The 24,223-nt window shown below is 38.1% G+C and overlaps 1 protein-coding gene across 1 annotated transcript; it reads right to left on the reverse strand.

Moving 5' to 3' along the window:
• Positions 1-622: 622 nt before the first annotated feature.
• On the reverse strand, positions 623-21,671 carry MPP4 (membrane palmitoylated protein 4). Its single transcript, XM_018071587.2, is given in 23 exon segments — positions 623-1,083; positions 2,075-2,209; positions 3,807-3,915; positions 4,723-4,816; positions 5,781-5,861; positions 6,669-6,839; positions 7,628-7,669; positions 9,093-9,107; positions 10,310-10,330; positions 11,055-11,093; positions 12,116-12,133; positions 12,893-12,957; positions 14,068-14,264; positions 14,714-14,785; positions 15,775-15,860; positions 17,014-17,095; positions 17,737-17,868; positions 18,430-18,510; positions 19,228-19,305; positions 20,228-20,349; positions 20,911-20,985; positions 20,988-21,054; positions 21,654-21,671. Coding segments are annotated over 23 exon segments (1,992 nt in total). The 3' UTR covers positions 623-891.
• Between the last annotated feature and the right edge of the window lie 2,552 nt (positions 21,672-24,223).

Below are 24,223 nucleotides of genomic sequence, written 5' to 3' on the forward strand. Positions count from 1 at the left end.
CCTGGCCCTAGGACAAGCAGGCATGCTGGTAGCTGTAATATTTGACTTTAAATAACCACTTACTAGACTGCTTTACTTACATTTGTTGATTTTCCTCCAAGATGAGGTAGGCCAACAGAATAGTAATCTGTGATCCTCAGAGGGCAAGACAGCTGCCATGGGACATGAAGAGCGTGAGGAACATACTTGTCACAAGCACCACACCCTCTGATGAGGAGAGTCTGCTACCATAGAGCAAAACAGCAAGAGAAAGGATTTCTCACTATTCCCCTCTTTGCTAAGTCCATATTCTGTCAGTTTGTACTTACTTGAGTTGATGAAACAAAAGACATATCACATGTATTATGAAGGTAACTGTGGTTTCTGGAGGAATTAATATTGTGCCAACGCCACTCCTACCTTAAAAGGTAAAAAGGACTAGCAGCAAACTAAAATCGTCATAAATAACACTCTCTGCTCACAGATGGTGAGCCAAAAGAGCACACTCTGGACTGAATATTGACTGAATATTTCTGTGAGAGTAAGGCTTCCAGAATGTAAAGGTATAACAGTACCAGAATGACCATGATAAAAAGAAAGGAAAGGACTTTTCTGAACCTATGTATAAGCAAATTACACAGACACATCCAACAAAATAGATTTTTCTTTATTCTTGTAATTGAGTGCTCACGATATTTCCTTTTTTTTGTACAAAAGTGGATGCAAGTGTAACATAAAAAGCTCAAGAGCTACACAGAATGTAGTATGATTATATCTCCTGTAGCAGCTTCTTTCCTAATCCTCTTCCAAATCCCTTACATACAAAGATAAATTCTTGCAATCCTGACATTAGGATTATTCTTGAAGTAAAACATAAGCTGTAATCTTTCTGAAGCTGCCTGCTGCTCAGAATTAGGGCTGAGTGTCTGAGCATATCCATATTGCAGGGACCCACTGAGGCTCGTCCTGTGCACGATGCACTGCAGACAGCAGCTGTGCAGATGCTTCTTGTAAATTGTCATTCACAATCACTTGATCAAAGAACTGACCAAACTGAACTTCCATTTTCTTAGCTGATTCTTCCATCTCCTGTAAATCTTCTTCCTGTGAGACAGAGTAAGTCTATAAAACTTAAAAAAATTTGTGTAGAGAACTGTACCTGCACAGCATCTCCAGAGCACCTTGGCCCACAGAAACAAGAGGTGAATAGATAGTGCCAGTCTACTTTATTTCATTTACAGTTTGCTATAGTAAAGCACCTCTGCTACAGTCAGTTCCAAGTCTCCAAAACAGGGCTGAGTGCCACACCCTTCCCAAGGAAGTGCCTTGTGTATGGTATGCTCCATTTGCCCCAAAAAGGTTATTCTAATGATGAGTGCTGGCAGAGAATGTTAGGGACTGGAAGGTAAATCCATTAATGCTTGTGTTCTGATCCAGATTTTATTTTATTTCTCCGGTGATTATGTTTCTTTCTGTTGTAGCCATTATGATTCATTTCCATACAGTTATGGATTATGGTCTTCAAAACATTAAGATGCTAAACTTGACTATGATTTGCATGGAAACAACTGTGACAAAGCACTATATACATTCTAAATATAAGATATGCATTTCCTACAAGCCAGATTTGTTTTTTATCTATAGAACTAAGTATAGAATTGATACTGATACTGCTATTAAGCATATGTGAACTAATAATACATTCTTATAAATATGTGAAAAAATAGGTTATTAAATTACTGAATGAAGTGCATTCCAGCTATTTCAGTGCAAACAGTAAATATATATGTTGACTCAAATGTTGACACAAGGCAGTTAATTAAAACAAAAATATGCAAAATAGCTTCTCCTTTAAAGACATTTTGAAGAAAAATGCCTCAGTCCCCTAGCTACAAATTACAACCCTTATGCTTCAGAGCAAATCTGGAGGGGGAAAAAGATCCCAACCAAATGAGACAAGAATAATTAGATTTCATCTTAAAGCCACAATAATCTTTTTTTAAGAGTTATCACTGTAAGACAGTAGTGTGCATTATGTTCTAAACACGGAATCTCAGATTAATAAACTCAATTCTCTTTTATTCCCAAATCTCACCTTGAACTTCATGTTCACGTAATAGTCCGTAATGATCCTGGCATTTTTACGGGTCTGCCTCATGCAGCTTATGCTGGGTGGCTTGATGAATATAATGTAGGGCTTTAACTCATGAGTCCGGGCTAACTGTATGCCCTGCAAATGAAGAGCAAAATGAAGTTTAAGTATTTCAAGTGTATTCATCCCACTTTTACTCCCATAAAAAAGCCAGCAGTTTACAACATGCTGTTATCTCCAGACCTAGGAGGCATCTTTGTCAAGAACACCTACTTGAAAATGGTCTCACTAATAATCCCTGGACCAGATACTGTTAACCAACTGTACCACACAAGGATCATTTAACTCTGCTTGGTAACCTTATTAGGAGATGCTTTCACATTAGTGAATGACAGAACAGAGTCATTAACAGATCTCTACAATCAACACATTAAAGATGCATTTGAAACCTGTGCTTTTTTAACTGTTGGGGAGCTACCTTTAGAACAAGTACACCTTTATTGTTCTATATTGAAAGTAAGTATCCTGCTTTCAGAAATTATTGTTCTATGTAACATTCCCTTATGCTAATAAGCATTTTCAAATTTCTACAGAGCAATGGAGAGAACTAGAAAAAAAAAGAAAAAGAAATCATAGCATGTAAAGCTGGTCAAGCCACCAGATTTAAAATCAAGTATGCAACTCAGCAGTAGTTCTCCTGTCTCACTGCTGTTACTTGATACCCTTCCCAACACTTGTCCTTTAAACTCAAACCCTAAAAAACTGATAATGGCACATCTGTTCAAGTGGCAAGATTACACACTCCACCATCCAACACCTCTCTTCCTCCCCTTTGCTTAAAAATGTAACAGAAGAAACCCAAGGAGATTTTTAGATCTGAAGACTAAAGATGTGACCTGATCTGCCTCTTACAGCAGTTTGAGTTTTCGAGTAGTACCCCACAGGTCATGTAACTTAACATCTATTTTAAGCAGCACAAACCACTGCTAACCTAAGGCTCCAACACACTGACTCTGTGTAATTAGAGGGAAATATCCAAGGTTTACTGAGATATGGTGTCTCTCTTTCTGTTTGGTTAGAGAAGATGTTGCAACACCATAGCCCAAACAGCTCCTAAGTACTGAATAACACAAGTAATCCAGAGAAGGTTGGTGAGATTTTGCCAGACACAGCTCTAAGTACCTTAGATATGTGCAAGCCCAGGCTTTTATTACCCTTATCTTCATCAGCAAATTCAATGCAAAGATAGAAGGAAAAAAAATGTGAATAGCGTCTAAGTGAAGGAGCAGCTTACTCTTAGCTGTTACTTCTGAAGAGAAAAAGAGGCACACTATAATGCCCTGCTTCTGCTTGATTACTTTAATAGTTGCTGCTTTTACCAGAAGGTATTCAGAGATTGGTGACAGAAGGACAGAATTCTCAGAGGAGGAGGAAATCCCATGCAACAGTCTCCCCATGAAAGAATAATCCTTACTTTAAGCAAGCATGAAAACTCATTTCTGTACCATCCAAACTGGTCATGCAGCTGCTGACCTGAAAATAAATGAACTGTCTCGACATACTTGTCACTGTAGTACCACCACCACCACCACCCATGCAAAGAATAATCTTGGGTCAAAGCACCATGAGGTAAAGTGAAAAACGAGACAAAGCAACTGACAGCATTCCAATAGCTCAAGAATGTAGAGAAAATTATTTTTCCTTCCAGAAGATTCCCTTCCCCTCTACCACTCACCTGTGGTTCTAAATCTATTACACAGATCTTCCCTTCATCGAGGACTGCTCGCACTGCATCAATACTGGTACCGTACAGGTACCCTTTGTACTCCCCATATTCCAGCATTCTGCAACAGGGGGGAGAAAGAAGGACAATGAAAGAGCATTTGAGACTCAAAAAGGTTCCACTTAAAGGTGAAATCTTCAAATGTAATCCAGTGATCAGGACTGAATGATCATAAAACATAGTGAACACTGATGAATAACCTTCACCTTTGCTCTTCCCTGCTACACTGGACACAAAATCAAACCCATTACAATTCAACATCTCCAAAACATGCATTTTTACTCATCGTGTTGTTACAAATTTTGTGTTTAGAGGTTGTGATTTTAATGATGCTTTTCAACTATATACTACAAACGACTTCATAAATCCAAAGATCTCAAAGCACTTGGCACAGCTCAATGAGTGTAGCTTCTGGTGCTGAGCTGGTCTGTCTTAGAGAGATTATTGATGTATAGAAAGGAGCAGATAACTTTTTAATGTTTAGCCCTTACAGTTCAGCTGCTCATGTGTCATCACTGCAGAGATCCTGCAACAGAGTTGTAGGTCAGGAACAGGTTTGACTCACTGCTCAATTTTCAAAAGCAGCTTGGTTTCCAGGAGAGTTGTGAACTCATAACTTACACATCTAATGTGCTGAAGACTAGAGATCCCACTTTCTTTTAGCAGGATTCTGAGATTAAGTGTGGAGGAACCATTTGCAACTGCACAAACACAGTCTTTGAAGCAACTGTCTCAAGTAGTTTGACCCAAATTTACAGCAAACTTACATAGTAAGAGTGGAGCAGCCCAGACTTGGGACCTAAATACAAAACTGTGTTTTCTTGGATCATGTTAAGTAATAGAAATGTAATTCATCTCTCCTTCTCACCTGTGGCTATACACCATGTTTTCAAAAGTTTCCTTGGATACGTAGTGATATTCACGACCATTCATTTCATAACTTTTCTGAACACGAGTAGTGTCTGAAAGGAGATACACACCAAAAAAAAAAATCAGCTGCAACTAAATTATTCTAATTTTATAAATGAAAATGAGAACTTCATAAAGGACTATAAATCAGTATTTTCCTAAATAATAACACAAGTTATTTCCATTTGTTAATCCAGAGCAAAAGCCCTATCTACTCTAATGGCTTCCCAGTGGCAAGTCCTTGAAAGTTATCAAAGCAGCTGTATTTCTTGGAATGGAAGGAGAGTAGTTTAATCCAAATAGCTGACTCAAACCAACTGCTTTGGAACTGGTTGCACTTTTTTTTTATTTACTCCTCTGAGGTAAAATTAATTAAAGGTCATTCAGAAAAATCCCACAAGCTTTCCCACACTTGCACCTTCCCCGTATCTAGGATCTTAAGCACATAAGAAGTCCTGAATTTTCAGTTAGCTTCAGATTCATAATTTCCTGTTTTGTTATCTAATTCTCAAGAACCAACTAAGCACAGGTAGAAACAATTCCAGTTGTTACGTCAGAAATTAAGCTACATAAGTCTCATTTGAGACTAGAAGGCTAATAAGGAAAGCTGCAAAGCCTATTAAGCACCAGCTTCTGTTGCCTTCATTCTCATATCTGATCACTTAAACACTATGAACTTACAGTATCCCCCAGAAACTAATTTATTTTTTTTTTAAATCTAGGAAAAGTAAACATCAAGATTAAACAAAATCATGCAGATAACTTTTACCTACGCAAAACTTTCAAGGGTTTTAGGAGCTGGGACTTGAAAATACCTTTGTTTGATTTGCCAAAATGAGATAAATCATATTTTAAACTAATCCTTATGAAAGCAAACAAAACTGGCTTTCAGTGGAGAAGAAGAAACAGCCATAAAGCAATGAGTGTATGAATACACAAAGGCAAGAGGGAGGTACTTGGCATTTCCTAATCATGTTTGAAGGAGGTGGTGGGGGAAAGAGGACAAACATGACATACGAGGTATGGCACTTCGAAACTCTCGTGGGTTACTTGTGATGAGCCTTCGCCTTAGTTCATTCACACCAACTCCTGCGGGACCTGGAGAGTTGGAAAAGCAACTAATGTTACTAACAGGGTACAAATCACTTCCCAGCAATACAGCTGTACCCAGGAGGCAACTCAGCAACAGTATTTTAAAAGAAAAAAAATTATCAAATAATTTCAGACTTAGAAAGGACACTGGATTTGCCTTTACCCTGTTTGCTTTATGAGGACCCTGGTGCACTGTGGAACAGCAGCTTCCCTTCAGCCACTATCTAGTCTGCTAGAGAGACATCAAAGTCTACTTGGGAGCCTGCAGCCCACTTAATACAGTATTTCCTATACCAAGCATTATTAAAGGCATCTTTAACTTTCCATACGGTCCATGACTGAGATTGTTCTAGTCTGGAGTTAAATTTCAAACATTCTTCTTACTGTTGTCATATGTATGCACTTAACACTGGTTGTAGAAATGCTTCCACATAAAGATGTTTTCTAATAAGTTACAAATAGTTTCTCATCTTTTTCAGTCCCAACTGAATATAAAACTGAACCACTTCCCTATTAAACTGCATTATTAACCAGCGTTCATAACTGTACAGCTTCTTCTAAGGACTTTATTATTATTGTTTTTAAACATTCATTATCTCAACCGAAGAAGATGATACTTACATTAAACCTTAAAATCAATAATGGGGTCAAATTACAATGATTCTTGAGATGTTGCTCTCAGAGCTACCTGCACAGTCAGCAACTGCTGCAATCAGCTGCAGGAAACCTCAGTGGGTCAGACCATGACTGACTGCTTCCTCCCCTCTGGCACAAGGCTGTGAACTTGGCCTGAGAAGGTAACGAACCCCTTACCCACGAGTATAATGAGCCTGTTCCGGTCTGTTGGGTGCCGCTGGTACCTGACCACCTCTTCATAGGGAGCTGCAAGGGAGCTGCAGCAGCTGCTGGGGCAGCGAGTGTAACACGGCTGCTGGTTGATCCGGGATTTCCTGCGACACAGGCGCATACTCCTGCGGAAACCAGCTGTGAGGGCAAAGACATCAGGACTGGAAAACACACCCCAGATGCAGGCAACTAGTTCTGTAGCCTGGAGGGTCTTTTCCTAAGCCACAAACATAGTACTCCTTGTGAGCTTTTTGCAAGGTGAATGGTAGCAGATTTCATTGCTGCGCTTGATCTGACAGGTTGAGAGAACCTCTGAGCATTAAATGACAGCTAAAGAGTAGGCAAAAGTCACCTGAAAATTAGACCAGAATTAAAGACCACCAAAAGATCCCCCAAACAAGCTGAAGGAGAAGTTTCTGACTACATGTAGCATCCCTAGGGAACAGGCCAACTTTTTTGATAGTGTGTCTGGTTCGCTCTCATGAAGCAAATCGGGAACATTTGCTCCAGCCTCCAGAATGTGTATTTTAAAGGTCACTAAGGTTTAGTATCAGAGATAGTTTTGTGGCCCCACTTTACCATCCAACTCTGAAAACTTCACACAGAGGTCTGTTTTTCTAATGAGAGCCCTCATGATTATTCTCAACGGATGACAGACAACACTATGCAGAATTAATCATGAAGTCAAATTTAAATAGCAGTGGCCAAGTCTTGGTAGAAACCTAACAGGAAGACAGATTCAAATGGAAAGAATTAGCATTATTAGGAGGAAAGAGACTTCTTGAAGTTTGGAAAACAGAGTAAGCAAAATTCCATTTAGTAAGTCTTTAGGTGATATAAAGAACAAAGCATTTTATTTAACCTCAGACAAGCACTTAATCTAGATTAAGTCTCAGTTATCTTACTTATCTTTAGTCACTGCATACCAATAAAGACTCGTTGACCAAATTCACCAAATTCTTCCTCTTCTAGAATACAAAGAACAAATACTCATGAAATAAAAAGGAACAGTAAAATCTTATAAATTAGATGGCTAACAATTATTGCTGATTCCAAAGGAAAGAGAGTTTCAGTAAACATATGGAAATACTATGCCTAATATAATTTTTAAAAAGCACAATATTCCATAGTATGAAATATTAAAATATTTCACATGACCAGTGACCAATTCAAAGGGTCAATGTTTCTGTAAGAGAAAAAAAACCTTAGAAAGTCTTGGTACTTTATATTTGAAACTCACCATTTTATTTGTTTAATTCCTAAGATAACTAGATGCCAGACAATGTTTTGCAATTGCAATTAGTGAAAAAACCTCCACCTAATTTATGCTCTTCAGGTGAAACACAGCTTACAAGAATTCTTTAGTTAAAACAATAACCAGCAAGTCAGTACCTCAAAATCAGAAACAAAAAATTTATCGCTAACTTTCTGCCCAATAGCATGTTTGGAAAATGCAGCTTGCATCTCTGCTCCAACATGTCAGCCTATCCTGTTTCCTCTGAGTCTTTTTGTCCCCATCCTCACGCTGTTCCTCACGAAGGCTTTACTATTCAGGTGAGACTTCTAAAATTCTGCATGCATTTTTTTAAAAATTAAATCTATTAAATCTGCCTTATTCCGTAAGGCTCAAAAATACCAATTTCCCAATAGATCAATACTCTATAAGTTTAGAAACTATTTTAGAAAGGTGATTTGAAAACATATAACCAAGAAGAAAAAAATGGTGTCAGTGTTCAGCTTTCTCTTCAAAAAGGACTCCTAATTTCCTCCTAATCCTGCATGTAGATACCCAAACTGTGGATTCCCTTTATTGAGGCCTTACTAAAGCAAGACTGAGATACAGAAGACATAGGCATGTCTTTAAAAGCAGTAAGTATTTCAAGAAAGGAACATTTTCTTTTGCAAACTGTGAAATGCTTTTAGCACTAGATTCTTTGATTTACAGTTCTCATAAGCATGCAAGTATGGAAACAAAATTAGATGCATATTAGTTACTCTTTCACATCTATGCACTCTTCACTACTTGTACCTCTACAGTTTTACTCCTATATTTCTATATGGACTAAAAACTTGTTTATGACTGTAGAAAAAAATTACTTGGCACAAAACTGCTCATTCAGGGCAATGTTCAGAGCACTGTTCAGCTGACATATGCCCATATCATTTCTATCTTCAGGTCTCTTGAGCCATCATTCAAATATTTTTATGTATTTCTGCTTTATCTACACTCTGTTCTATGGTATTGGAGTGCAGTGTGGAATCCTACAGGGAACAAGCAATTCAGCTACTGGCTATTGCAAGAAGAGTGGGAGTTCCTGGTAAAGCAATAAATACAGATCAATTCTATCAGATTACTGTTTACAGGAGACAGGGAGAAAAAAGTTATGTTACCTTCTTTAAGCTCCTCTGCACATTCAGATAGAGACAGACATGAAACAATTAGTTTTGAGAAGACAGTCTATAGTATGATTTTTTAAAAAATCCAACCAGCATCGTCCAATGCATTTAGGGAATGTAGAAAACAGGTACTGCAGACTTTAAATCTAAAATATGCCTCTTTGAGCATGAATTCTTAATTCTCAAAGTATGAGAGACTCAACTGCAGCATCTATGTCAGTATTGTACTGCAAAATACATCAACAACTACTGGTTAAAATGTAGAATAGCAAATATTTGCACCTTTATTCCTCCGTGTGGATGTAGCAGAGAGCTGACTCAGCACTGAGCAGTGAATAGGATTTGCTACAGTAATCCCCAAGTGCAGCTATCAGAAACATCCTAGCCCGGAAACAAAAGACTGCCCTGGAGACCTGCTGGTTCTGCCCTAAAAGTTTTGGGCATTGCTTGAGAGGTGGAAGAGAACAAACCACCTGTGATAAGAGAAGGAGATGCAACTGGCAAGTAGGGACCTTGTGGAGAAGAGCAAGTGTAAGGTCAAATGACATTTTCTCCACAAGATTACCAAATCTTTCAAATGAGAAGTTTAGCAGCAGAGTTCTTCTAGTGAAAAAATGATTTACTGTAGAAGACGTAAGTTTTGCAGAACTCTGAACGTGCTGTAACTAAGTAGCTCTTTCTGAAATTAGAAAAAAAATTAAAAATCCCATATTGGCTTGATTTTATGTTTTAAACATAAATAATTAATTTTTTAAGCATTTCTCTTTCCTGTGTGTCATCCATGCACACAATCAGGAATCCAGAACAGCTTTCTTCTTTACCACGTCAGCTCTTAATGGCACTGGGGATTCAGGCCTCCATATTACCCTAAAGTAATCCAATTATGCACTGACATCAGTGCACACAGCTTGCACGGGTATAACCGAGTAGGATTTGATAAACAGACCTGGTGCTGATGCACGAGAAGAGACACTCACGCTTGTGGCATAACAGGACAAAAACCTTACTACTAGGGGAACCAGAAAACTAGAGGAAGGCTTAAGGAAACAGGATTTCACACAATGGCTTTTCAAGCCAGAACAGCTTCTGAAGCTAAAATGACATCTTGGTTTTTGTCACCTGCTTGTTTTTGAGACAGTTGTTTGTCTCTGGACACCCTTCTCTCAGCAGAACAATATCAAAGGATTTAGAGTTAGGTCAGAGGAACTCACCTGACTCAAATGTTTCTTCATCTTGTTTAGTAATCCAGATAGCAAAGGTATTAAAATAAATTAAAAATTTAATTCTTTTCCTTCTAAAGAATTTCAGAATCAGAGATCAGTTTTCCAGCTCCTATCTGTCTGTCTCACATATACTTTCCCCAGATCCATCTACTCTGAGGTGGCAAAATACAGCTTACCATACCTGAATTAACTGCCTCATCTCTTTCCACCCAGTCCTACAGGAACATATCCCTCCAGGAGAGCTTTCTCAATTACCTTGGGAGAAGGAAGAATAAGCTGTGCTGCTTTTAGTCTTCACACATAGTATTCACACATGAAAACCTATTCTTGTCCAGTGGCTAAAACCCTATTCTCCTGAGATCAGTTTCTTGACAATGAATTGTGTGGGTTCTCCAAGACTACAATAATCTGTGGCATTAAATATACAGTAGGCAAAAAGCTATGGTAACCTAACAGCCACAGTCCAAAACCTGCATCAGAGGCTGGATCTCATTCAAGCAGGTATTTTTGCCCTGCTCCTCTTTTCAGCACAATACTTGACTATAAGCACCATACACCAGAACTGCAAATAGCTCATTTTAATGCACTAATACTGGGTGAGGGTATGACAAGCATAATTTTCTATCATTAAGTTCACTAGGAGAATAAGGGGTTTTATCTGGGAAATAAAATAAGGCTTTTAACTAGCTACTTCCTTGAAGCAAATAAAATAATCTTAAGTGAATTCAGTTACCTGTTTCCACACACTTCTCGTCAATCTGCATGTCGTCCTCTACAGATCAACACAAGGAAAAAAAACTCATCTGAATGAGAAAAACACTGGGGAGGAAAAACAACCTTACAGATCTTAAAAGACTGAACTCAGACATCAGAAAGAAAATACGTGAAGCTCAGATCATCTTAGATTTAGACATCTTTAAGGACTTTAACTGTTAACTCCAATTTACTGATGTTCCTTGTCTTCAGTGAACATAAGGCTCTTCTTAAACGAGTGCTCTGAAGGACATGGGGCAGAGAGGCAAACATGTCTAATCTGAATTCTCCTCTTGAAATAATGAAAGGTTTAACATGACTGTCAGTCTGTTTGTCCAGTAGATATCTATTTATTAAGTATTACCATGAGGGAATAGATTTTTTTATCCTATAGCTTTTAGAAGTCTATCTTCCCAATATGCTACACTCAAGGAAAATATTGTGTTTGGTTGATTTTATTATTAGTTTTACAAGGAAGAAAAAGAAAAGATGGATTCAGCTCCCTCTCAATCCCCAGCCCACATCCATTCATGTCCCTGAAATGTGATCACACGAGCTTGGGCAAACTCCTGGGCTCAGGATGCTGCACTGTTTGTGTGTTCTGTCCCTGTGCCCCTCCAGACAGGCCCCGTGGGAGCTGTTTTGCAGTTACAGGGCAATTGTCAACCCCATTCTGCCCATAAGTATCCTTTAAAGAAATGGTCTCTCAGAGCTGCTCTGGAGAGACAGAGGGAGAGGAAAAGAGAAAGAGGAAATGTTGCCTTTCTTTTCCCAAAGCACCCATCCAAACTGTCAGTTCCCTAGCAGACAATGCAGAGCTAAAGTTTCCACTTTAAGACAACGTAGGCATCTACCTTTCCAGGTGAAAAAAGGCTGAATTTCCATTATGTTAAGCACATAACACAATAAGAACTTGGGTTTCTTTTGCATGTATTTATCAAAATGCCTCATTTCTGACAACGTTTTAAAAAGCCTTTAAAGCCATGTGCTATATTGGTTCCAGGTACAGAAATACAATGCTGTCCAGATAAGATCTCCTACCTTCTTCCACAGTGCTTACTGCTCACAGCATATCCATTGAAGCAGTTAAAATGCAATAATATCATGGTGAAAGAGAGCCTCAGTTCTAACAAACAAAGCAATCAGTGCAAGAAGAATCCTAGGGAATGAAACATCCCTCTGGGATTTATCACAGGAGAAAAATTTTATACTTCCATAAAGAACCATAGAAGAAAATGGGGAAAGAGAAAACAGGAAGAACATTTTTTTGTCTAGGAATAATTACATGTTTACAGAAAGTTATAGTTGGCAGATATTTCTGGATTGTTACTGTGAATAAACTTAGCATAGCTTATCTTAGACCTCAAGAAAAGTAGTTTCAGCTTTCTCTCAATAGCTCTGATGACAAAGAAACATTCTAAACATTGCATGGCACTTTTCAGTGCAGAACTGGAAAGCCAGGATGCTACAATTGTCACCTCAAGACTTATTTACACCCAATTATCCTAGAGAGAACTGGCTCTCCTGGGGAGCTCCTAAATCCTACAGACATCACATGAAGTTGAGTTCACAGTTTCTCTCACAGTCAGATCCCAAGTACACTGGAGACAACCACCTTCACTGCCAGTATTCCAGGTACAATTATCATCAGGTATTTGTTTTTCTGGAGATAGTTAACACACTTCTGGGGTTACAATATGGCTCCAGAAACAATGTCTTTGGATCAAACTGAATTGTATGAGCTTCTATTTCAGTATCCCTGAAACAAAGACAAGATCTTTCTTTCCTACTGTACCATTCAAGTAACTTTTCACTCACACATTGATGATTTGAGACAGAGATGGGGTTGGAAGGGCTGAGACCACCAGAATTCTCGCTGCTTCCTACATAAAAATAAATTTATCACAGTTAAAGAAACAAAACAGACCACAAGCACATTATGCTCTAGCCAGATTCACTGCTTACACATAAGATCAATCAGTATTGAACCGAGAGAGGACAACAAGACTGAAACATTACCAATGTTTTAGCTCACTGCAGAGTCCTGAAAGAAAGCAACATGCTATCAGAACTATTGAAAGGTGATTCCCAAATCAGCAGCCCAGAAGTATTTAGAGTTTATATGAAAGGACAGGAATATAAGCCATACTGTGGTACACACACCTGGAAGTAGAAGAATGTGCTACTGCTAGAGGCAGTAGTACTACTGCCTCTGTTACTACACAGAGCCTCCTGCTTGCAGCCTGAATCAAACCCAGTTTGATTTCAACTTTCTCTACACAGACCACAGGTAGGTTTATTATAGTACAAAGTGGAGCTTCTCATCTACAATTGCATAGCCTTATGTTATCCTGGGGGTGACACAGCCAGGACATGTGGTTACAGCATCAAATTGAGAAGTGTGCTACAGCAGTTTAGGAACTCTTACTCTGAAAGTGTGTAGAGTAAAACTAATGGACTATTTATGCACAAATTAACAGGCAAGAGATCCTTGTTCTTCCTTGAGCATTTTGGGTTTTTTTTCCTCTATCCTTTCTTTTAATCTGGTCTACTTGGTTGTGACTAAGGCTGAAGAGGTCACTCATGTCTCACAGGAAATCTTTAAAAAAATACTATACTTTTAATATTCCACTCTTCCCTCTGCCTTTTTTTTTTAATCATAGATGATGGTCCTTAATAGTGCCCCCATTTCCACAAATCTTTCAGCTGCTACACTCTGCTAGATGACTTAGCAACTAGCACAGAGACTAGACAAGTACTGCCAACTTCTTAGATGGGAATTTAAGATGATGCAGGTGCTTTCAAAAGCTTGTTCTCACATAGGTGCTCTTAAGGGAAGGAGAGCAAGAAGCTGGAGAACAGAAAGAGGAAAGATGTTTGTCAGATGTCTCTCTGAACCACACTGCTATAAAACATGGGAAAATTTTAAATTACAAAGTCTGAATAACTGGCTAATTTTTTAACTAGAAATCAGGAAAACTGAATTTTTTTACCTTTTCAGAAGATGATTTGAGGGTATGAGTCCAGCACAGGCACTGAGATCTGAAACTTTCCTGGCCTGCCACCAGAGAGCATCATTCTGATCCACAATCTGGAGTATTTCACCCTTCTTAAAAGGCAAACCTGCATCAGCACATGGTATGGCAGGATCTTGCAAGGGCCAGTAATCTGCCATTGCTCGCACATAAAGCTGGTAAACAAAATGTACAAGGGTAAGTGGAAGACAGGTTTAGAACAGATGCAACACGAGCTTTACAATCACAGAGTCAGATTTTGCTGCAACTTAAAGTCAATTAATGATGAAGCAAAGTTTTAAAAACCAGATCAAGCCCCAAACTCTATCTGTTAATTAAGGGAGGAAAAAACAATTCATCTCATACATTATGAAAAGAATTGACCCTCAACCTGTAGATCACTCTGAAAATGCCCTCATTACACAACTACATTTCCACTTACTGTCTTTACTGCTTCAGCAACAACATAGTGATGTCAGCTGAGAGGTGGCCATAAAGCAAGATAACACCCTAAGGATTGCAATAAACTTCTAGGCAACATCATTTCTTTGTATCACACAATTAGGCATTAGTGCAGTAACTGTTTGCAGTAACAATCTGGAAAAAGGAAAAGAATGTTTCTTACTGTTGTTTGGTTGCTGACAGGCCGATCAGAAACTGGAATTAATTTGAACATAATAGTCCCCTGAGACAGGGCCTAAGTGATTAGAAAAGGATTAAAATATGGTAGGTATTCAACATAAATAATTAAACACTGGCAGCACAAGTTGAACACAACATGGCTTTGAGGTTACTATAATGTCTGTATTACAAATAGAATTTAGGTAGAGTCAATGTGTCAATACTATATTTTTTCCAAAAGGAAACTCAAGAATAAAACCTCAAAGTTTTGCTAAATCTTTTTAATCAAATGTTTCATTATAGGTATATATAATCTCAGCATTAACTCAAACCAAATCTTTCTGGTGAAATCTTGTTTAAATTAGCAGCAGGGTCTGGTTAGACAAGTAATGTAAAGGGGGGAGGAAAAATATTTAATAATTAATCATTCCAACAGAGTTTGTATTTCTTATACCTAGAAATAGTACAACCAGGGTAATAATACATAGACTTGATATGATGACATATAGAAATACTTCACTGACTGGCACTTCATACTATGCAATGAAGAACCCTGAAAAATTGTGGGTAAAATGACAAATAACAGGGACATCTCAACAGATTTCTTCATGAGAATTTTGACACCAGTAATTACACTGCCCTTTTTTTGCAAAGTAAGGTATGAGCTTACAAGCTCATTTGCTCTGCTTTAGTGCATTTTGTAACATGGACTCTTATTAGAGCAGCACCTTTCCACTACTTTCTTGTGGAATATTAACTGAGTGGCACTTCCAGAAAAAATTATGAATCAGTAAAGTCTGAACAAATTAGTATTTTTCCCAGAAGCTGCAGGTGGAACAGTCACAATTAAGTTAATTTCTGTCCAGAACAGGAGTTAGATTTAATTCTGGTTTCATATATTCTGATTTCATTAACAGTTGTGAACTTCATCCACAGTAAGGAAACAATCTAAATTTTCTGTTAGAGATTTCAGACTTTCTCCTGTAAGAGAGTGTGCAAAAGAGAGAACATACAGATAATCTTAAGGTACAAAGTAGAAAAAAATATTTTAAAAATATTAAATACCAGAATATTAATAACTTGCTCAGGCTCAAGTCCCTCAACAGGAACTCCATTTACTTCCACCAGTTTGTCTCCAGCGTACAGCAACCCTACAGTGAGAGCAAACATGAAAACAGCAGCAGTTTAATCACAGGATGGATTATCTTGGGTAGGCAAGGCAGGGGCACACAGATATACCACAGCTTTGAAAGTCAGCATCAAAAGTTTCCATAGAGCAGGTATGCAGGAAGGCATTTTGGATTTAGGCTGCACTGCCCCTGGAGGGGACTGCAGGCTTCTGTGGGTCACAAAAAGCTTGTGTATGCTTCAGTTTTCTTATTTCCTCTCACCTCCCCCATACAACATCTTTACATTCTACTCATAATTTGCCTTAAAAGTAGCATAAACATTTTAATATAGTTCCATTTCCCAAAGTAACCTCTGAACCTATTCTAGCTTAACCCATTATATTACTAGACCATGAGACTTGGAACCAGACCCTCAAAAACTCCAGGTGCAGTGGGAGATCTTGGGACTCCTCTTTGTCCTTTACATTAAAATCTTCACAATATTGTTTTCTTTTCTGTTTTCCTTTAACTCAGTTAACACATTAGTCAAACTTGGAACTTAATCAGCTATTTTAAACAAGCTGGGTTTTCTTCTCTATACAAAGTCCAGAAAATACTAAAAAGGAACGATTTTATAACGATTACAGTTGAATTTTACTTCAGATGTCTTACATTTTAGTTACATTACATTTCCTAAGGGACATGGAACACATTCAATTCTAGGATGACAAAATAGTAACATTTCCAAGGAAACTCCTTGAAAGATTGCTTAGCAACTAATGCTGCCAAAGTGTTTAGTGGACTAGTGCCAAAAAGTATTACTACATATTCCTTAACGCCCATTATCTTATAGAATCACAAATGACTGATGTTTTCCATTTGTCCATTAGGGAACGAGCTGTTGGTATTCATACTACATTGCAGTTTGGGATACCCAGGTATTGGTGCCAAGAAAAATTATTGAAAACTGGATTTGTATCTCAAGTCAGTCTCAAACAAGCACATTCATCTGAAAATTAATGAAGCCGGAATCAAAGTCACTGCAGCGTATCACTATTTACAGAGCTGTCCCATGTACACACCTTCTTGCTCTATAATGGAACAGTAATTGTAGAAGCTAAGCTGTTATCTTACTTCAAATACCTTATTTTTCAAGTTCAGTTTTATATATCACTTTATTTCGAATTCCACGTACCACTTCGGTCTGCCAGGCCACCATGGATCACACGGGCAACCGTGATGTCCCCTGTTATCTCGTGGCGTTTGATGGTGGCACCCTGGAAAAAGGAACAAAGAAAAAGCACACTGATCACTGAAGGACCCCAGTAAGTTTCCTTCCATATCACAGGTTTGATCTTCACAGTGACAAAAAGGCACTGAAAGATACAGGTTTTTTACCACAACATGGACACAGTGATAATGTATTAGTACTAAGTCCTCAACTTCCATCACACTAAAATAACCACATTGATAGATAAGACTCTTACAGACAATCTCAATACTACAGCTATCTTTTCCTAAAACAGATCAACTAAGCTATACAATGTTTGCTGCTTATGAGCACAAATGATTTCTAAAGAACTTTCAGAGTCTCTCCTCCCTTCATTTCTATTTTGTCCACGGGAATAGCTCTAAATTCAGTTTGGTTTTATTTCATGTAATGAAAATGCATCTGCCAAATGTTCAAACCCCAAGCAGACAAGGCACTGGACATCTCCAGTTGTACCTGCACTTTGCAGGACTAGATGGGCTCCTAAGGCCCTTTCCAACCTCTACAATCCTTGTGATTCTGTAAAAATTGGACAAGAATGCTCACAGTCCCTGTGACATTCCTGGAAAGAAACCAATATGCATCTGATGCATTATCACTGCTTGTCTAAGTTAAAATAATTTGACAGATACCAGAAAGTTCCCTCACCAGAGGCTGGTTGTTCTTCACTAAGCAGACAATCCTCATAGCTTCTTCATTTTCAGGTATGTTGTCTGGCAGTGGTGGAAGGGTTGGTTCAAAATCTTTCTGGGCCACAGTATCATGAGCAGACAGCAAAGCCTGTTACAAACAAAACCTAGCAAATCAACCAACCCACAACAAAGATCATACAACAGCAGAGCTTTAAACAGTGACTGGTCAGAAAACAAAAATCAGTGAATAAGTTCCTATGTGAACACAGATCCCTTGCACACATCGATATTTTCTTGTTTCCACTTGAAAAATTAAACCATGAAATAAAGTTTTAAGAAAAGTTGCTCTCCATGCTTCTCCTGGAAAACTTAAAAAAGACAAAACATTTCTGTTTGGAGCTCTAGGGTAAAGAATGCAGGTTTTGCAATTTCAAGGAAAATCTGGTTATATTTGTTTGCATCAACTGCCCATAATTTAAAACTTTGCAAGAACATCTTTCAAACATAGTCCTTAAATAAAACACAGCCCACTGCAAGTACTTCAGATACACAGTCCACATTTGATTTCACAACCAGATTAGTTTGTGATTTATTAACTATGTCTCTTTTGGCTCCTTTGCCAGCTCTTGTGAACAGCTGCCCATGCATTTCCATTCCAAATGCAGACAGGTCTGTGAGCAAACTTTTCCTTTCCTTATGCAGGACTTGCCTTGAAGTGTGGAGCACGCAGGAGTCGTCTCAGCTCTTTGACCTCTCCAGACTGAGGGGCTTCGCGCAGTAACTCCACCACCTGATAAACGTAAGAGAGAAAGTCCAGGGGTGGATTCTGGAGGACAATTAGCTTAGAAAGCTCCACACTGAAATTAGAGGAGTATGATATGGAGACAGTGTTAAGCCCCCCACATTCTAGGACTCAGAGGATGTCCATATGGCTTGGTCTAGAACTGGACAATATGACCACAGCTGCGCAACATTCAGCCAGGCTTAATTTAGTTCAGGCACAGTGCCATGTGCTCTAAATTTGTTTTTGCTCCCATCCCTCAACCAATTCCATCACTAGTCTCAATTTCTCTACTTAGTAGGAGAGTCAACTCTCCCACTAATTAAAAGATTAAGAACCTACCAGCTATTATGATTAGAAAAATCTAAAAAGCTTTTCAAAGGCCTCATGTCAGACTGCTTGATTGTAGCCCTAATACTGAACCACACAGTTACATGGAAAGAAAAATACCTGGTCAGTGGTTAAAACAAATACTGTGTGTTCATTACACTGGCCAGGACTCGTGTAGTCCAGTGAGCACGGCTGTACCCATTCCTCATGCCCCCTCTCTTAACACAGTAAGGGTTGTCGAGTAATTTTAAAGATGTGCAAGGAGAGAATCTTTTAACTTTATATAGTGAGACATCACCTGAGACACAAAATAAATACCAGAACACTTACCTGCAGCTAAGTTGATTAATTTGGTATGAGTAAGTAAAGCAATAAGCTCTGTATACACAGTCTCACCTCACGATTCAATGCACGTGCCTGCAGCGTGACAGGAACTGGTCTTTTTCCAAGATAGTGCTGGAGGCATTCATAAATCTGTTGCAGGCCATGACAGACAAGACAATGCAATGACAACATTGATCTGTTCACGTGATTATACAGATACATACACAACACACAATGGACAACATTGTATTTCTAGAAATTTCTCAGTCCAACTAGAGCCAAAGAGCTTGCAATCTAAATCCTTAATGTCTAATGCATCTGAAATTGAGTCTAGAATTCACTGTCTTTCCATATTATCAGCTAGCCAGCCAGTTATACTGTAGTTTTGAATTTTCCAATAAGAAAAGCTGATTACACACATCAATAGCCTGATAGTGTCAATTCTCTGTTTCATAGTGTTTCCTTCCTCTAGTTGCAGGCATAATTAACAAAGTAAATTTAACTTAAAACAAATTGCTGTATTTAAAATGCCTTTATGGGCATTCTTATCCACTACAAGTTTTTCTTGATTAAAATTTAAAGATTTTTAAAAACCCTTGTTAGACGAAAAGTAGAATTGGTACAGAATTTGTTTCAGAGATACAGTTCTGCTCAGGATAGAAACATCAGTCAAAACTCTGTTCTCTCACAACATAAAATCTTCAACTGCATATCAGATCAGTGAGATGCAAAATAAAAGAAACATAACTTCACAAGCCAAAAAGTGGGATTCATAGCCATACAGAGATTTAAGAATAGAAAAGACAGCTGATCAACACTGTGTTCAGCCTATGTCTCTGTCCCTTGGCCTTAGTACAGACATGTAAAGTAGAAGAGTTTAAATGTCCAAGACATTTCTTTTAGAGCAGAAGGGGTTTGGCCACTTTGACTGCTGATGTTGGGACTGACTTTGGGACTATCAACACTTAGTGTAAATAAGCATTTATTGTCCTGATAGGGCAAAATAAAGTAGCTATTCCCTAAGGCTTGCTCTCTAGGTAACCTTTGCTTTCACAGCTCCATATTACTTTACCTTTAAAAGTGCTTGCAGCCAGCGAGATCTGAGCAGGTCATACAACATGCCAACACCATTGACATCTCTCTTACAGAGCAAACTGAGTTCTTGCAGCACTAGAGTCAGAACATGAGATACACCTGAGCCCAAGAAACAGAAAAGCGCAAGACACTTCAGTACAAAGAGAAGACCAACCAAAGCCAAACAGTGACCCAGGCCTTCAAAAAGCACCTTTCCTTAATTTATACTTCCAAAATGCACAAACATTTTCTGTCTGCTTTGCTTTTTCCCTGCAATCAACTCTGTTGCATAAGAATCATTTTACTGTGTTATTAACCAATAGGTCAATTAGGTCAATACTAACAAGTTACAACTGACCTGTGTGAAAAACACAGGGAATCTCACATGTATCAGTCTGGGTTCAAGCTTGTACCTCCTACTGAGACGAGGTAAAACAACAAAAAACTCTTGACTTTATAAGCCACAAACAAATGCCGGATATTCTATTCTGATGTTCTCTTAAGTTAACTGCATACCACCATTAAACACCAAGAATCATTCCAATTATTAAGTAGTAATGCTTCAGTCACATTCATCTATCTCTCTCACGACTTGATGGAAGAAGAGTTACAGAGACCAAGGAATAAAACTTTTTTCAAAGAGAAAGAAGACTGGTAAAGAGATGCAAAAGTTATGAGTACCATTATCTTTACTGCAGACTGTTGGCACCTCCATCTTCTCCTTTACTCAAGGAGATTCCACCCTCTTTGAATATGGCATTCACGCCACGTGGGTTTCACAAAGAGAGATGCTGAACTAGGGAAAAGAGCACACAACCCAGAATGCTGTCAGGTATTTCAGATTGACAAGAAAGCAGAATTTCAAACAAGGGGAGGCAATCATTGATATTTAAAGTGCACAACAGGTTGCAAGAATAAATTAAATACATGAGTCCCACCTGTAAGTCCAGCAGCGTTCACAATGCAGACAGACAAACCTCGGCTGCTCTATAGCATTTTCTTTCCTTTATGGAATTGTCATTTGCTTGCTTCATTAAGTCACCTAAGTAGCAAGCTTTTTGGTACATCTGCTGTTCTCTAGCTTTTTAAGTGCACTACCATGGAAAGTTTCAATTTTTCCAAATACTTAAATCTTGTTTTATATCAATATAGCTTAGAAAATAATCATATTGAAGAACATATTACATTTAATTCCTCTTGTTATTGACATTATATTAAAATTGAAAGAACATGGAGATTCTATTGAATTTTCATTGAGCAAAGATATGATTTTGAAAAAAAGGGATCCCTGCCTCTATCACTGTTGGAGTTTAAGGTCTTTGAAGGATTTGTTCCACAAAGATTTCATTATTTTTCTCTGTTTTCTCACAGTGAATTCAAACTCGAAAGTGCAAAACCAAATTTAAAAAAATCACACTCCTTACCCTTACTGGTATAAACATCTCTCTCAGGCAATTTACAATCAGTTGCTACTTTGAGAGATGAAATCAAAGATTTTATTTGCTGATCTAAAAAAAGTGTCACTGTTTTCTTTCATTATAAAACACAGCATGTAACTACCTTTTTTTTCTTTAAATTTCAAAAATTGGCATTTTTAAGTAATGCAGGAAGCCAACACTTAGTAATTAATCTGTATCCATGTTGCATGACCTTTTCACACATAAAATATAAGCCTCCTAAAATTTTCTTCCAAATTCCTTCCCTCCCTTAAAATTCTGTGACAAATTATCACTAACCTTTAATGTTCCCTTAGACTAAAAATGGAAGAAGTTCTGCAATCTGCTGTTCATAGGAAACAATGCAGTCCAGGATGGCTACGGAAAATTCTCTGAACTCTTCTTCTGAAACAAGTATGGAAATTCCCCAGAGAACAGCACACGGTGCATTTATACCTCAGAGCATCCAGAATCTTCATTACATCCTAGCTGACCTAACTTCAAATCACACTTGAGACAAATTTATTGTCATGATTACCAGTATTGTAAGATTACTCTTAAAAGAGTTAAATGTTTCAACTGGCCACTCAAGAGATGACTCAGACTACAAGTTAAAACAACTGTGACATGAGACACCTGAGCACTTCAGCCAATAGTGAACCACAGTGTGACACAGTGAAAGCTTTATCAAATTCTGTTAAATATACAGGAGTTTATCTCCTGGACTAGTACAGTAAAAAGGCAGCCATTTTCCTCTAGGTTGCTCTGTGGACAGAAAACAGCAAAGGTACAAGCAGGAAAAGTATTATCTTGATCTGCTTACAAAAGCAGAAGGCATTACTGTCACTTTTACTGCACGCAATACTTATTTTTAGAACATGCTTCCTCTCTCTCCTGTTTAATCATAAAACTGTTTTCAAAAGGCAGTGGAAATTAAGGGAGGAAAAAATCAGAAGTCAAACATTTTATTGCTGAGTCTGGGCAATTCATTTCAAGATACTGCTACAGGATAGTCAGTGATATATCTTATTGAAATTCTAATCCAAAGACTCCTCTTAAAATCACAATTACTTCTTTCAAAGACTCACAAAAATACTGTTTGATCCTCCCCAATACAACTGAGGTTTGAGCTGCAATGATTTAATATTTTTCAATGGTCTGAGTTCTTTTCCTTTAAGAGTTTGCCTTCCCCTTTGTTAAGCTTAGTTGATCTGCCTAATGATGGATTTAACAAAGCAGGCCATATAAATCTAGTCATGAAAACCTGTTTCTTAATTGGAGACACGGCAATCAGAGACAAACAACAACATTTCTGGGGATGCTAAAATACTTCAGATTCTGCTAAAATACCAACAGTATCGTTTCCCCTTTAAAAACTCAAGGAATTAATTTTTTTCCCCATAGAGCATTACAGCTTCTGGTAAACTTGAGTGTCTTTAGAAGTTTTAGACACAGTTTGTCTTGAAAGTTGACCTCAGATTTCCCAGAAAAACTGGGAAAGCTACAGAATGGTGACTGCTTGCCTTGTTGGGTGAAACCCTCAGGTACAGCTATCGGAGAGCTGCCAGGGATAATAATGAACTTAATGATTTTGAAGACTGCATATTGAAGACTGCAAATTAGCTTGAGGGCAAGGAACACTGAGAAACCATTTTTTCCAAATAAGCCACTATAAATCAGCAAACTGAGTAAGCAAAAAATGGTAATAAGAGATATTCAGCACCTCAAATGACATGCTCTATTCAGGACTTTCTTGTTCTGCATTAAATAAACGTAATTAGGCCAGTCTCATCACTGAAGTCTGTCAGCTTCCTTTTCCAGTCAGTGTAAAGAACCATCTTGCTTTTTGTATACTTTTTGAGACTTGAAAGTGTTTTAGCTACAACAGCAACCCTAAATACTAGTGGAATACATTGACACATTTTAAGCAAAGATAAAGACCTGTACTTTGAAACTGTATATTGTTATCTCAACCCAAGAACCACTTAACACAAGTCAGAGGTGGTAGAGTTTGAAAAAGAAGACTAAAAAAATGTTCTGATGTAAGGCATCCTGTGAGATTTCACAGAATCACACCTGTATATGTAAGGTTGCTAAAGGAACAATTCATGTTATTACTCTTTGTAATGAGATCCATTCAGTAGTGATTCCTGCTGCCTCCCTCTGAAGCAAAACCTCCCAGCTGCAGTGGTGGTGAGAGCCCCTTGTTTACACGGGGTAACACCACTAAAACATCGCTTCCTAAAGAGCACCCAGAGAACACTTGGGTGCAGTGCAGGAGGGGCAGCCAGCTCTACTTCCAGCTGTTCACTGCCAACAGCTTGGGCTTTCTGAAAAGAAACCAAAACCCCCCTAAAAAAAACCACCACCACATTGACACTAAATCAGCTTAGATGTACGTACCTAGGTAGTTCAAAGAAAGGATTTGTCTTACAGTCCCGTATCCGTCACATATCTTTCATCTACATTATCTCCCAGCATACCAGAACAGGTAGTTTCCTAACCTGTTTCTAAAAACAAGTACAATTAAGAAGTGAACCTACTTTTGGCAAAATATA

This window comes from Manacus vitellinus, unplaced genomic scaffold, assembly GCF_001715985.3.
Source record: "Manacus vitellinus isolate BGI_N305 unplaced genomic scaffold, ASM171598v3 scaffold_20_pilon, whole genome shotgun sequence".
Taxonomy (NCBI): Eukaryota; Metazoa; Chordata; class Aves; order Passeriformes; family Pipridae; genus Manacus; species Manacus vitellinus.